The 16237-nt window shown below is 51.0% G+C and overlaps 1 protein-coding gene across 1 annotated transcript in view; it reads right to left on the bottom strand.

The window, feature by feature from the left end:
- Nucleotides 1-559: 559 nt before the first annotated feature.
- The window catches only part of NOC2L (NOC2 like nucleolar associated transcriptional repressor), a 53356-nt gene continuing 37678 nt past the window's right edge, over nt 560-16237 (bottom strand). The window contains exons 7-10 of the mRNA XM_075583515.1: nt 11371-11484; nt 6902-7034; nt 3204-3320; nt 560-1581 (exon numbers count right to left, since the gene is read on the bottom strand). Of these exons, the coding sequence (XP_075439630.1) occupies nt 1427-1581; nt 3204-3320; nt 6902-7034; nt 11371-11484 (519 nt within the window). The 3' untranslated portion in view covers nt 560-1426. The remainder of the gene's footprint in view (nt 1582-3203; nt 3321-6901; nt 7035-11370; nt 11485-16237) is intronic.

Below are 16237 nucleotides of genomic sequence, written 5' to 3'. Positions count from 1 at the left end.
ACCTCACGCGATCCCCCGGCATTTCATTAAAATGCCTTGGGGAAGAGCGTGGGGCCTCTGCAACCACCGCGCCCCCGTGAAAAATCTTGCGCCCCCCAGTTTGCACACCCCTGCCTTAACACAAAATGGAGGGGGGGAAAGGAGGTGATGTTGGAATATCTGCAAAGTATCGGATAAAATAGTTGAGAACCTCCTCTAATTCATAAGCTATATGTGAATATTATCGCGTTCTCAGATCCACATTAGGTCTTTTAATAAGTTTTTTTTTTAAGGCCCTCTCCATGGCGGCTGAAAGTTCGCACTGCTTCAGTGTGAATTCTTTCTAGTATCCTTACTCCCTTTGTGTGAACAAGAAACCAAATGTTCTTTTCTTCCAATGCATTGCTCCCAATCGCAGTCAGAGACAAGCAGCAGGGGTGTACGTGTGCAACATATGGGGTGTACGTGTGCAACTTACGGGGTGTACGTGTGTAACTTACAAGGTGTGCAATGTGTTTGGGTCCCTGTCCCCTTCACTAAAGTTCAAAGTGTCAAAGAATAGTCGGCAACTTTTGAAAAATTCAGTACACCAAGCGTAAAATCAGCAAGGTATTTATATTTATATATATTTAAAAATACACATGAACAGCATGTTCCATACAGAATCGCACAGAAATGTTATTACAACAGGCCAAACGGCAACAAAAGGATTAACAAAACAATGATAAATAATCATCTTGGGTTTATACAAAGTTGTGTGTGTGAATGTGTGAGTGTGAGAGTGTGTGTGAGAGTGAGAGAGAGTGAGTGTGAGAGTGTGTGTGAGCGAGAGTGAGTGTGTGTGTGTCAAAAATGTCAAGATTCCTACTGGGCATTCATTGCACTCCATCTTTCTGACCCTGTTTTTTTATGGGCTCAGTATCTCAGGAATGAGAAATAATATGAAGACCGTCAAAATGACTTTCAAAAGTTGTCCAAGTATCTATAAATGTACTGTTTGGTTGAGCCGCGGGATTACTGGTTTAACCCTTTATTGATAATCCCTCTGACCCCAAAAAGGTTAAGGGGTCAATGCTTGCTGCATTATTATTATATGCAGCACCTATTGCTGTCGGAGGCACACAATGAATGGGGCACACAGTCTTTCTAGCACAGGGGCGGCTAACTCCAGTCTTCAAGGGCCACCAACAGGTCAGGTTTGCAGGATATCCCTGATTAAGCACAGGTGGCTCAATCAGTGGCTCAGTCGATACTGATTGAGCCACCTGTGCTGAAGCAGGGATATCCTGCAAACCTGACCTGTTGGTGGCCCTTGAAGACTGGAGTTGGCCGCCCCTGGGCTAGCACTATCTGCAGAGAAGCAGCGCCATGTAAACGTACAGCAGCCCTGGGCGCGCGGCTTCTGCCCGGCAGATAAAGGGTTATATCGGTGCAGCGTCCCGTGCGTTTACTCGTCGTCGGAGAACTCCAGGTCCTGCACAATATCGTCTGCGCCCTCGGCGAGCGCCTTCACGTCGGCCTGAGAGAGGAGCCGGGCCCCCTTCCTCGGCTTCTTGCGGGCTCCGGCTCTCCCCCCCTCCTCGTCCTCATCCAGCGATTCCCCTGCGGCCGGAAGAGCAAATATAAATTCTGCTTTATCAGGAAGGAACAAGCGGGGCGAGGGCGGCTCATCACTAATTAATCTCAGCGCTCGCTCACTCCTCGCTGCTTGCTGCAGCATCCAGATAGGGAGGGCACTCGCCCAAGCCACGCTCTGCGGCAAGAGCTGGCCCCTGGGGAGGCTTGGCTTGGGGTCCCTTAAATCAGAGGGGCTCAACTCCAGTCCTCTAGAAAGCCCCCTCACCCCATCCCAACAGGTCAGGTTTTTAAAGGATAAAAAGGATTTAAGCTTCAGCACAGGTGGCTCAATCAACAGCTCAGTCGATTCACCTGTGCTGAAGCAGGGACTGATTGAGCCACCTGTGCTGAAGCAGGGACTGATTGAGCCACCTGTGCTGAAGCAGGCACTGATTGAGCCCCTTGTGCTGAAGCAGGGACTGATGGAGCCAACTGTGCTGAAGCAGGGATATCCTGAAAACCTGACCTGTTGGGTGTGGTCTTGGGGACTGGAGTGGAGCACACCAGCCTTAAATAAGAGAGGGCGGTGGGTGCTTGGGTGGGGGTGAACAGAATATGTGGTTAGGCAATGCCGAACATCAAGAACCAGGGGTTTTGTGGTGTGACCTCCCCAAAAATGTACCTGCTGCATTCTACAGTGGTGCCAAGTATGACCACACACATAACAAGTGGAGCCTTTTTTCTACCTATAGATAAAGGTCTGCACTACTCCAGCAAAAAAAACCGAACATCACGAGATGGTGGAAGGGTATTACAAAAATGTGCCAATGTGGCAAGCCTGGCCAGGGTCCCGAGTGCTGGGGCACCCATGAGTTACGTTTCCACTAAGGGGGAATGGCTGGCATGGGGGTACCCCTGTACCCGTGAGTCGCTGCATGACATCGAGTCGCTGTAGTGGGATGTTGCAGTGATATGGGGGGGGGTGGGGGGGTGATGCTGTGTGAGCGGATGTATGGGTATGCGCCTATGTAAATATGCACAGGGGAGGCGGGGAGCAGGCGGGGAGCAGCAGCGCGCGGTGCCTGCCAGCTCTCTCTCTCCCTCTGTATCTGCTGATTAATGACACCGGGCCTGCGATAAAGCGATCTGTCCCTCACCGCCTCCACAGCTCATTACCGGCCAGCTGGACTCTCTTAACCCCGTAATGCCCAACAGTGCCTGCCGACGCGCTTATGGAAAATGCCACACAACGCTCGGCTACAGCGGCACATTTGCTGCGCCGCACAGGTCGCCCCACATAGCGGTATCAAGCATCTCTACGCAGCCCCAAAATGTCACTTCTCTTTAGAGAATACTTGCGTTCCTTTGAGATAAACCCGGCAACTCATATTATTCTTAGACATATTCAGATTGTGGCTATTTCTCCATGGAAATGAGGATCTATATTTAACCAAGAAACCGCAGATTCCTGTGCAAGTTAAAAAGCAGCCGATTTACAGCCTTAAAACCAGAATAAAAAGGGACGGCGCGACCCTCTGCAGACCGCACACGCGACTGCTGGCGCCTTTGCGGTTAGATTACCATTACCGCTTGGGCACGCGCTACAGATAAAGTGTTGCGGCCAGAAAACGAGAGACGGATAGAGACCCCCGCGGGCCGAGCCTTACCCTCCAAATCGCTGCCCCCGTCGTCCTGCACCTCGTACTCGCCCTCTTCGCCCTCGCTGCTCAGCTCGGAGCCGTCGGAGGAGGAGGAATCGCCCGATCTCTTGCTCTTGGATTTCCCTGAAGATACAAATGGGCAAGTGGCTGTGAGCCGAACCGATGCCGACACAAGCGACGGTCATTTAAAGATCGCTGGCGCCCCAAACTATCCAAGCGCTAACGCGGCGAAGCTCACGAAGCCCAATTAGAGAGGGCGAGGGGGCTGCAAGACCCTATACTGCAGTGTATGGCTTTCTGGTGGTAACATGCTTGTGCCATATATTATTGTCACACCCATGTAGACACAAATTCTGTACTGCGGGAACTGTCAGGCAACACGAGTGTGTAACACAAGTCCCTGTAGTGTTGGTGCCACGGCTGTTGGATGGGAGCGCACATGCTGCTATGATGGTTAAATACATTGTGCTCACAGCCCGGTGACTGTAAAAGAAGTCCTGCAGTCTGTCTAATGGCAACACATGCAGCCCGGTGCGTTATTCCCATAGCCATCTAACACGGTGTTATAGTCGTGGCTATCTCGTGGTAACACACATGGCCGCAGTGTGTTATTTTCACAGCTATCTGACAGTGATGCGACGCCTGCTGTTTGCTATTGTCAGGATGCCGGAGTGTGACAGGACCACAGCTCGAGACGCTGGAGAACTCGAGAGAGCCAGAGAAGGCAATGGGAGGGAGAGGGACCGCCGGGGACGTGGAGAGAGAGAGACAGAGAGAGAGAGAGAGGAACGTAGAGAGAGAGAGAGAGACGCTGGAGAACTCGAGAGCCAGAGAGTGCCGGGGACGTAGAGAGAGAGAGACGTAGAGTGAAGTGGAGAGAGGAGGACATAGAGAGAGAGAGAGAGAGAGAGAGAGAGAGAGAGAGAGGGGGGGGGACGTAGAGAGAGAGAGGGGGGACAGAGAGAGAGAGAGGGACGTAGAGAGAGGGACGTAGAGAGAGAGAGAGAGGGGGACGTAGAGAGAGAGGGGGGGACGGAGAGAGAGAGGGACGTAGAGAGAGAGAGAGAGGAATGTGGAGAGAGAGAGGAACGTAGAGAGAAAGAGAGAGAGAGAGAAAGAGAGAGAGAGAGAGAGGGGAACGTGGAGAGAGAGAGAAAGAGAGAGAGAGCGAGAGGAACTTGGAGAGAGAGGAACGTGGAGAGAGAGAGGAATGTGGAGAGAGAGGGAGAGGAACGTGGAGAGAGAGAGAGAGAGAGAGAGAGGAACGTGGAGAGAGAGGGATGATGGAAACCCCAAAGTAGAGAGGAGAGAAACTTAGCTAGTGAGAGAAAAGTGTGCAACAAAAGAGAGACTTCAGAGAAAAGTGGAAGCTAAGAAAGTAATGTGGAGAACAGAGGAGCATTTAAATCTGCAAAACAGAGGGGGGAAACCACCCTGTGCACGTCTGGATGTGAATGTGGGCAAGGTAACGAGTGAGGTCCCTAACGTCCATTAGAGGGCCGTCAGTAAGCGTTCACACGGTGCTCATTAAAGAGGCTCTCACGGATACTCCAGCTGCCCCACTCCGCTCTGCTAATTACCTGCCGGGGAGCACATCCGGCCTGGCTGGAAAAGCCATTAATAAGCCCGGGCTGCACACACGGCTCCAGCACAGATCTGTCACAGCCCGACTCCCAATCTCCCCGTCCTCACCGCCGGCAGGAGAAGACATGTAATGTGAACCCGCCACCTATAGATCTGCCCGTGCTCCACGTTCCGGTTTATTCGCGCTAGTGTAAAGGGGGAGGGGGGGTGGGGGGGAAGAGACACGTCGGATGGACACCGTGTGTTGCAGGCGTGTTAAATGTACGCATGTTTGTTCTTCATCACATAGATGTCCCTCGTGTGTGATGTGTTTGAAGAGAAGCAGATGGGACAGTGGACAAAGTATAATTACCCCATTAGAGGAACATCTAAAGCAGGGGCGGCCCACTCCAGTCCTCAAGGGCCACCAACAGGTCAGGTATTCAGGATATCCCTGCTTCAGCACAGGTGACTGAGCCACTGATTGAGCTACATGTGCTGAAGCAGGGATATCCATAAAAGCGGGCCTGTCGGTGGCCCTTGAGGACTGAGTTTGAGACCCCTGGATTAGATCTTCAGGAGCATCATTGTAGGAATTACGGCTCAGTCTCCTGAAGAGCTTACAATTCACTACGTCAAGCAATTGTATTGCATACATTTGTAAATCGCAGTCATGGGGTAACATACACATGCACATGCTACATTATAATGATGCAGGGTACAATTACTGTATGGGCCTTCCACAGGGTCTGCCCGCTGAGAAGCTAGGAACCACGTTGCAGTGGGAGGCAGCAAAAAGGGGCTCAAGTTCAAGTAGCCACGTAACCTAAACCATCCACTGCCATGTTGATTTTGGCTTCCCCATCGCTACCTTTTAACACATCGTAATAACCTCCTGGACGGCCCATCCACGGAAGGGGTTAAAGGGGAAATAAGCAGAAGCCCCGCGCTCCTTAGCAGCCTGTTCCGGACTCGAGACTCTCTCCGTCGGCTGTTTCAAATTACATCTCGTCCCCTAAGGGATCGTAAGCTACAAAGGGAAAAGTCCACCTGCGGTCGCAGGGGCCTGTGCAGGACCCACGGACAGAATTAACAACACATTTCTGGCGAGGAGGGGCGGCTGGTGTGTGTGTGGGGGGGCTGCTGTGTAGTAGTCACGGAGGTCTCAACCTCAGATGCGTCCCACCAGATGGGAGAATAGGACTCCCGCTACCTCCCCAGAGAGGCTGCAGGCCACTCGGAAAGCAAACGCCCCCCCCCCCCCCCCCCGTATCCCCCCGTCGTTGGGAGAGAGGGATGAGATTGATCCCTCTGAGAAGAGTTATCACGCAGGCGGATGCCACGGCTGCCAGATCTGCACACTCGCGCCGCGCGGCGGAGGGAGGGATGCGTGCGGAACCAGTGGAAGGAGGGAGCTCCCCCGCTGCTTCTCAGAAGGTTAGCACCAATGGATAGGAGAGGGACAAAAAGGACTGGGGAGAAAAGAAGAGGGGAAACCAAGGGGGGGGGGGGACCCCAAGGAGTTGTGGAGAGAAGTGCAAGGGTTCTAGAAAGGTAACATAAGCTGGAGATGTAGATGCAATCACATGAGAAATAGAGCAGGCACATGCATGTGAGGAACGCGAGAGAGAACAAGCGAGAGCACGCGCGAGAGAGAGAACAAGCGAGAGCACGCGAACGAGCGAGAGCACGCACGAGAGAGAGAACAAGCGACAGCGCGCAAACGAGCGAAAGAGAACGCGCGAGAGAGAACACGCGAGAGGAGAGCACGCGAACAAGCGAGAGCGCGCAAACGAGCGAAAGCGCGAGAGAACGCGCGAGAGAGAACGCGCGAACGAGCGAGAGCACGAGCACGCGAACGAGCGAGAGCACGCGAACGAGCGAGAGCACGAGCACGCGAACGAGCGAGAGCACGCGAACGAGCGAGAGCACGCGAACGAGCGAGAGCACGAGCACGCGAACGAGCGAGAGCACGCGAACGAGCGAGAGCACGCGAACGAACAATAGCATGCGAACGAACGAGAGAACGCGAGAGAGAGCGAGAGCACGCGAAGGAGCGAATGCGAGCGAGAACGAAAGCACGCGATCAGGCATACATTGCACAACGCTACCAATATAGAGCCCGTAGGGTCCTTCAGTACCTTTCAGCGCTAAGCCTCCGCTGCCGCTCTCCGACTCGCTGTCAGAGTCAAAGAGGTCTTTGAATTCTCTTTTATCTTCATCCTTCTTCGCCAGGCTCTTCCGCTTTATCTCTGGGAGGTTCAAATCTTCCATCTGAGGGAGAGGCAACATAGGAATATGGCCAAAGGAACAGCAGAAAGAGGACAGTCCCAGAAAGGTACAGAGGCAGAAGCCGCCGGCGTGTGCCGTGAACCCGCCGGCGTGTGCCGTGAACCCGCCGGCGTGTGCCGTGAACCCGCCGGCGTGTGCCGTGAACCCGCCGGCGTGTGCCGTGAACCCGCCGGCGTGTGCCGTGAACCCGCCTTCCCTACGTTGGAGAATATTTTAGTCCTATTAATTTGAATGGAGATGAACTGTACTCCAACTTGGGGACGCAGCTTCATAGCATTGACAGAGAGAGACAGAGAGACACAGACACAGAGAGAGACACAGACACAGAGAGACACAGACACAGAGAGAGACACAGACACAGACACAGAGAGAGACAGAGAGACAGACAGAGACACAGACACAGAGAGAGACACAGACACAGACACAGAGAGAGACACGACAGAGACGAGACACAGAGAGAGAGACAGACACAGAGAGAGACACAGAGAGAGACACAGAGAGAGACACAGACACAGAGAGAGACACAGAGAGAGACACAGACACAGAGAGAGAGAGAGAGAGAGAGAGAGAGAGACACAGACAGAGAGAGACACAGACACAGAGAGAGACACAGACACAGAGAGAGACACAGACACAGAGAGAGACACAGACACAGAGAGAGACACAGACACAGAGAGAGACACAGACACAGAGAGAGACACAGACACAGAGAGAGACACAGACACAGAGAGAGACACGACAGAGACGCAGACACAGAGAGAGACACAGACACAGAGAGAGACACAGACACAGAGAGAGACACAGACACAGAGAGAGACACAGACACAGAGAGAGACACAGACACAGACACAGAGAGACACAGACACAGAGAGAGACACAGACACAGAGAGAGACACAGACACAGAGAGAGACACAGACACAGAGAGAGACACAGACACAGAGAGAGACAGACACAGAGAGAGACAGAGACACAGAGAGAGACAGAGACACAGAGAGAGACACAGACACAGAGAGAGACACAGACACAGAGAGAGAGAGACACAGAGAGAGAGAGAGAGAGAGAGACACAGACAAAGAGAGACACAGACACAGAGAGAGACACAGAGAGAGACACAGACACAGAGAGAGACACAGACACAGACACAGAGAGAGACACAGACACAGAGAGACACAGAGACACAGAGACAGAGAGACAGACAGACAGAGACACACAAAGTTGGAATGTACTTTTGCACCAACGTTGGTAAGAATAAATATATCAACTCTTATTAGGGCAAACCTTCCGTTACTGGGCCAACACATGGAAAACACGGCAATAGCACATATTTCATACGTCAAACATGGATCTGTGCTCTCACAAACTAACATACGTGTTGGCTTAATGCATGGGTGGGCAACGCCAGTCCTCAAGGGCCACCAACAGGTCAAGTTTGCAAGATATCCCTGCATCAGCACAGGTGGCTCAATCAGTGGCTCAGTCAAAGACTGCACCACCTGTGCTGAAGCAGGGATATCCTGCAAACCTGACCTGTTGGTGGCCCATGAGGACTGGAGTTGCCCACCCCTGGCATGATCTTGCAAGATGTTGCTTATGTGTAAACTGACAATCGGAGGATTAATGGGGATTGCATAATCTGAGGGGCGATCCGATCAGCAACTGCCCCCTATCTCCTGTCAGCGCGCGTTTCCGCCCCTCGTTAATAACCAGACGATAATGAGATAACAGGACGCCTGTGAGAAACTCCCAAGACGGCCTTTTTATTTCCTCTATTATTATTTTTTTCCTTCCCTTTCTGGTATTGAAGTAGCTGAGCCCTCTGCTCGTTAATCTACTGCTCTTAATGAAGGAGCTAACGACTGCTGCCAGCCTTCCACAGCGGCATCATTAGAGGCTGTTAGAAGCTCCTGGAAAAATGCTTAGCGCTGTAATTATTAGCACTGACGAGAGCCGAAAGCTCTCACACACTCACCTACACACACGTGTACAAACACAGCACACAGCTCACAAACACACAGTCACGTGTACAAACACAGCACATAACTCACACATTCACCTACACACCTACGTGTACAAACACAGCACACAGCTCTCATACACACAGCACACACACTCATGTGTACAAACACAGCACATAGCTCACACATTCACCTACACACCTACGTGTACAAACACAGCCACATGTACAAACACAGCACACACACACACCTCACACACATGTACAAACAGCACACAGCTCTCACACTCGCCTACACACAGCACTCACACGCACAAACAGCGCTCAAACCCTAAAACCCCCAAGCTCTTACCCTAAACCCCCTACCCCAAGCCTTTACCCTAAAACCCGCTACCCTAATACCCCAAGTCCTTACCCTAAAACCCCCTACCCCAAGCCCTTACCCTAAAACACCCTACCCCAACACCCCTACCCCAACACCCCCTACCCGTTACCCTAACACCCCTACACCAAACCTTTACCCTAAAACCTCCTACCCCAACACCCCTACCCCAAGCCCTTACCCAAAAAACCCTACCCTAACACCCCTACCCCAAGCCCTTAGCCTAAAACCCCCTACTGCTAAAAACTCTTAAATTAACCCCCGACCCTAAACAGTAATAAAACTTACCGGCGAAGGACATTCGGTCGCCGTGAAACGGTCGCGACCAAAATGTCCCATTCCGCCCCGCCACTCTTATTCGTGGCCAAAGCTTTGTCCCACATCTAAAGCCCCAGCATCGTGGAAGCAGCAGGACGGGCATTTGTCAAAAAAAAAAAAAAAAGTTCCTCTTGTCCTGTCTAACCCGTCTGTGACTTGCGCTGCGGTCCGGAGAGGTGCAGAGAGCCACACTGCCGCCTACTGGGAGCAGAGCTCAGGCACAGATCTCCCGGGCTCACGCTCCCTTAATCCCTTCATCGGATTAGCTTGCTGTAAATAAGCATCGGAATCCCATGGCACACGCACGTCAGAGCTGCAGCCGAGCGCCCAGCTCCCCGGGTACAAACCCTCACTCAGAAACCTTCCATCGGGGGGTTCTGCGTTAAACTGCCATGCTGCAGATCGGGGCGCGTGGAAACTCCCGTTGACCCCGGTGCCGTTTCCATGCCACAGTTGCCCCGATCTGCACGACCGCATGTTAATGACTAACCTCGTGCTCCTCACTGACAAACCTGCAACCCGCTAGTCAAAGCCTCCTACAGCTAACCCCGCACCGCACCAACCTAAAACATTACTCGTATTGCTATACAATTTGTGAACCCTGCTCCGTGTTGGCAGGGATGCGCACACAGCCCTGCACTATAACGCTTGTACGGCTGAACCCTGAAAACCCCCCAAACATTAACCCACTGCTGTCCACTGCTCCGTACATCCCCGCACTTGGCTGCCACAATTAACCCTTCACAGCAGATTTCTGTGCCCCATTCACTGTCAGCATCTTGCAAAGAACTATGGCATTAGTACATTAATCCCCCATCGCCGGACACCTGCAGAGCGCCGTCCTGATAAACGTCCATGGATAGAGGTAGCCGTGCACGGCACTGAACCATTAATGACTTCCTCGCCCGCACTATATCCTCAGCGGTGACAAATCAGAAGGTCTCGTGACATTAACACCGTAACCGCATAGTCCAGCAAATCGTTCTTGTATCAACAGCATTATCACTTAACCCCTGCTGAAGATTACTGCCATACACACTCTAATACAGGGAGACCCCCCAGAAACATCTGAAGCTAATGTGCACGCACAATGCCTTGGTTTTATTAAAGTGGAGATTCACACAGGTGCTTTTGCCATTTTTGTTATGCAGATTATTGAAGCAGGGCGTCTCCGGAGCCAAACCCCATCCATTCCAGCTCCGGGCACCCCCTGGTTCCGGAGATAGCTACCTCTGTAAGGGGCGACGGTAGCCGCTCCGCTTAGCTAGCAGGGATCACGTAATGGCGGAGTTTCCCAGCTTCCCTCACCCTGCTGGCCAATAGGAAGCCGTGACGTCATCAGGTGAGGCTCCCCATTGGCTCGGGTGACGTGGGAGCTTTGCTGAGATACCGGCACCCCCTACGAATGTCTGTATCTCGGGAAGCAGTGGGGTCCCGGAACTGAAATTAACGGGGTTCATCTCTGGAGAGACCCTCTGCTTCAATCTTATGTTAAAAATAAATGAAAAGCTTTTCACTTCCTGCGTGCAATTGCAGCACAGGTTATGCGCACCTTCATCTCCTATCCTGTGAGCCCCCATTCATATACAGCACCCCACCCCCCCAGCAGAGCTGCCTGGGATTGAGTTGGCTAATGCAGCATGAGAAGTGCAGTCTCTCTTACCCTTTCCTTGCCGCTAATCTCGAGCTGAATTTCCTTCTCTCGCAGTACCTTCCAGTGGCTGTAATATTTGGTTAGGGGAGTCCCCTCCGCTTTTGTCTGCTTCTCCCATGTCTCCTGAAAAAGAGGAGCAAGGGGTAATTAAAGGAGGTATTCCCAACTCATTTGGAGCCAAAGGTGCCATGCAATTGACTTACATAACAAAGGACACCTTAGGCTTCATTGTTGCATCGTTACGCTTGGACCCAGTGGCAAAAGAGTTAATGTGGCTACGGTCAAGCCTAAGGCCATGGCGCAGGCGCGACGGAGCGCATGGCCTCGCGCGCACTTGTCAGCCGAGCGATCTGTGGACTACAGTTCCTCGCGGTGGGGAGGCGTGGCCGATGACGTCACGGAGCTGGTTCGCCCTCATTGGGCAAGCCGCTCACTTGACCCAGCCGTCGCAAGACAAAGAGCTTTGTCTCGTGATAAACTAGCTGCGCCGACGCTCACGTGCGCACGCTCCCGTAGACCTCAATGTGTTTGCTCGCACAGTCGCGCTCAGCATGGTCGCAGTCTACACTGTGTCACATTAACACAAAAGAGGAAACCTAGAAATGGGGTCTCTATGAAGCCTTCAATAGTAGAATGGCAGCGGGGCACTCACAGTGGAAGAAAAAAGTTCCTTATTGAATTCTACATATTCCTCCTACGCATTTCGGGCCTGGAAACGCATAGGAGGAACATGTCACATTCAATCACAAACTTTTTTTTCCTCCCACTCTACGAGTGTCCCGCTGCCATTCTACTATTGAATCTATTTCCACAAGGGGATCTACCACCTGATCAGGCAATTGGTGCACCACTACTTAATTGTTCCGGTACAGCGAGTACTGAAGGAGAGCAAGCTCTAAAATACCTTTTTTTGACGTCTAGATCAGCGGTGCGCAAATTGGGGGGCGCGAGACTGCGGGGTTTACAGAGGTCCCGCGCATTTCTCGAAGGCACTTAAATGAAGAACCCGGGGGAGCGGCGGAGGCCTCTGTAAACCAGACTAACCTTGGCTCCGGCGGCTTCTTAGACGCGTCGCGATGGCAACACGGCGGCGAATGACGGCACGTTGTTATGGCAACGTGACGTCATGCTGCCGGAGCCAAGGTAAGCGGGGGTGGGCGCGGGGAGAGAGTGCAACCGCCGGCAGGGGGGGGGGGGGGGGTACAGGGGGGAAAAAAAAGTTTGCGCCCCCCTGGTCTACATGAACCCCAATTCATAGGGAACAAGGTATTAGAACTTTAAATTCTGCCCATTTCTAATACTTTACCGGGGATTTACTATGAAGTGCTGGAATGTCAGAGAATGTCTTGCCATGTTACCTGTATTGCGCTATTCACGGTGGAATTAATCAGAGGGTAGTTTTATAAACACCATGGATTTTATTAAGAACGAAAACTTTGTGTTTCCCTCTTTCTGGGGCAAATGGAAGCAGAGAAGAGGATAACAATCAGAAGATCTGGCGTGTTGGGCAAGTGGTGGAAACGGTCAGATTGTACACTCTTTGGTGCAAGGAATCTCACTTTTCCCTTTTTAATATACTAGGGGAAAGTACCCGACATTACTCGGAATTTCTAAGAAACCAAAACATGCTGGGCTGTATAAATGGATAATTCAGTGTTTTAGTTTCTTAATGACGGATCCCCTACTAAAACAACAACTGCACCCATTATAGTTTCATTGCCTCTGAGGTCCTGAAGTGATCCAGCGAGAGCCTCTAACGCTGCGTGTTTGTGGGACATTGTACTCGCGCCCCAAACACTGATCTGGGAGAACTTTGGCTGCTCCTGTATATTTGCTAATGTTCCAAATTGGCTTTTCAGAGCGACCAAGATGAAGTGGGAGCTTGAGGGTTGTGTGATGAGATCAGGGAATTTGTGATGTCTTCAGTTATGTCATTGCTGATGTCATCAGTGATTTCATTTGTGAATTGTATCCAAACATAGACAACAACCTGCTCCTTGATCTCAGGAACCATCATGCAAAATGTGGTTACGATATCGTACGAGGTGTCCAACTGCATAGCGACCAGATAGACCACTTTCCAAAATATGTAGTGTTGCTCTGCATTTTAGATTTTGACATGGTTTGTATGGTTACACAACAAGGATCAGGAGTGCGGTGTGAGAATACAACAACGTCAATAACGATAATAATTTGGATATCCCACACATTTCCCTCTCCCACAGGTTCTCTTTATACCAGTGGCAAAGCTTTACTAGAGCTGCGCAATTCTTCTAAAATAATTAACTCCTTGGAGATTTTACCGCCCTGGGGTGTGATTATTTGACAATTACCCACAATTCTGCAGGTGCTTTTGACGTCACATGACAACTGGAAGTCCCAGGATTTCCGTCAGAGAACACGCATACACTATATCCAGCATAGGAGGACAGCGTGAAAGGGAAGGTGTACGTGGCATCATACAGACATGAATGCTATGGGATGAAGAGGGCGTCAAAGGATTCATGCCCAGTAAAGCCGACAGTTGGAGCAGCTGGAGAGGGGTCACGCAGAAGACGATGCGGTTAGGCCAGGCATGCAAATGAGATTTCTGGGAGACTTGAGAGTCACGCTCCAAGCTCCCCGGGTTTGGTGCTCAGTGAGTGCGAAGAGAGGCAGGACGGGAAAAGCTGGACCAATCACCGCCAAGAAACGCCCCGCTAAACGCAATTGAACCAGCAGCAGAGTGTACAATTCCTGTTTCACTTGACCTACCCATTCCCAGAATCCTTTGCTTCCATGATACTCTTTTGCTCTGACAGGTATTTGGGTGAATTTTCTATGAAGGGATTTTAAGTGACAAAGTAAATGTACTTTGGCATCCACATCATTCCCACTTCGGTGCAGTACGTTATTCTACAGAAGAGATGGCAAACTCCAGTCCTCAAGGGCCACCAACAGGTCAGGTTTTCAGGATATCCCTGACCTGTTGGAGGCTCTTAAGCACTGGACTTGGCCACCCCTGTTCTCCAGTGCTGTTTTTTATACATTGGGTTGGGAAAGTTAACAGCTACACTGAGACTCTCTTTTTACTATGGAGATGGTCTTTAAATGGTTCATTACAGTAAATCCTGTGCTGGTTGAAGCACTTAATCGGGGGCAGGTGAAAAACACTATTGGACACACCCCCAACTAGTCACATACAAACTGTAGCATGGCCAGAGCGCAACACAGATGGACACACATTCCCCTCGCCCCTACCTGCCATCATCCCTACCATTGACCCCAACAGTGGTGGTGGTGTTGGTAAGGTGTTGGTGACCCCAACACCTCACTCCTTCAGTTAGCCCCATAGAGATCTAAAAAGGCACAGCTCTAACTCTTTGACACCACCTGCTTTTCCCGGCCACCTCTTCATTGTGCTGCAGAGACAGCAACACGTGGGCGTCAGCGGACTGGACACTTTGCGATTTCTTTTGTCCCTGCGAGGTGGTGCCAGTGTGTCTGCGCGCTGCTCCTGGCTTTCCCGGCCGCCTGATTTATATCACCAGCAGTCTGCCATTAAAATATTTATGAAGGCATTACATCCGTGCGTGCTGTTCTAGGGTTGCAGAGGAGATCGGGCTCCGTCAGCCAGCAAACACAGTGCTAATTATCCAGATTTATTGCCTCCCTTTGGAGCCAGGTGCCTGCAATGCGCTGCAGAGCAATGCGGCGGAGGCCCCTTCCAGCAGTTATGGGGTCAATTAACCTACCCTGGCCTTTCCCGGGGTGAAAGGTCAGGCTCGGTTTATGTTGGATTCCCAGCGGTTCCTCTACCACAGCTATGGGGTACGGTTGTGTATATAGCAATAGATCACACTGCACATTATACAGATGCAAGCCGATGGTGATTACTTACGTACACAGATAGTAAGTTCCACAATGCTGACATTTCAGCTCGACATGTTGTACAACAGGGCTGGACAACTCCAGTCCTCAAGGGCCACCAACAGGTCTGGTTTTCAGGATATCCGTGCTTCTGCACAGGTGGCTCAATCTTCAACACTGCCACCTGTGCTGAAGCAGGGATATCCTGAAAACTGACCTGTTGGTGGCCCTCGAGGACTGGCGATTCGCATCTCATACCTGTTGGGGGCCTTTGAGGACTTGAGTTGCCCACCCATGCTGTATAATAGACTTATGTACTGTGCACTTTATTTATTTTTAATCAAATGCTCCCCCCAGCTTAGCTTACCTACCTCTACCAGGCAACACAACAAAATCTTATTTTGGGGGGAATGAAGAAAAAGTACGAAAACCTGTCTCACCAACAAAAATGTACTATATGCAGCAGTCGCGGTGAAAGCAGCCCCCTGATTATAATGTGTGCACTGTAATACCAGCCACACACTGGTGGCCAGCAGAGGTGAGGAACATATCAACCAGGCACACCCGTGAACATGATGCTAATTCACTTTATAACTATTTTATCTCATTACCTCACCAGCCCAACCAAGCTCCATCGATAAAATCTGATTCAACACAGCACCAATACACTCGTCAGGTCTGCCAGGGAGAACAAGTGTGAATCCCAGCCCTGCTGCCCACTCAGCTACGGTAACAGCAAACTATTCGTTTTCTATATAAAAAGAGGGGTCTCTTCTTTAGCTGAGAGAACGTTACAGGGTTTTAGGGAAAGGTCGGCAACAGTCATTTTTGGAATAATGCTTTCAACTTGATTGTTGAAAGTGTTTATTCTGACCGGGGAGAGCCCCGAAAAGAAATAAATAAATATATATATTTATTTTTTTACGCTTTTCACAACAGGAACAAACCTCATATTCCATCTCTCGAAAGCAATGCAAGTTAACAGTAAAATAATCACACATGTAGAAATCCTCGTTTTAAACACACA

Source organism: Ascaphus truei, unplaced genomic scaffold (assembly GCF_040206685.1).
Source record: "Ascaphus truei isolate aAscTru1 unplaced genomic scaffold, aAscTru1.hap1 HAP1_SCAFFOLD_331, whole genome shotgun sequence".
Classification (NCBI taxonomy): domain Eukaryota; kingdom Metazoa; phylum Chordata; class Amphibia; order Anura; family Ascaphidae; genus Ascaphus; species Ascaphus truei.
The sequence above is the reverse complement of the archived record's forward strand: the minus strand, read 5'-3'. Positions and strand labels throughout refer to the sequence as shown.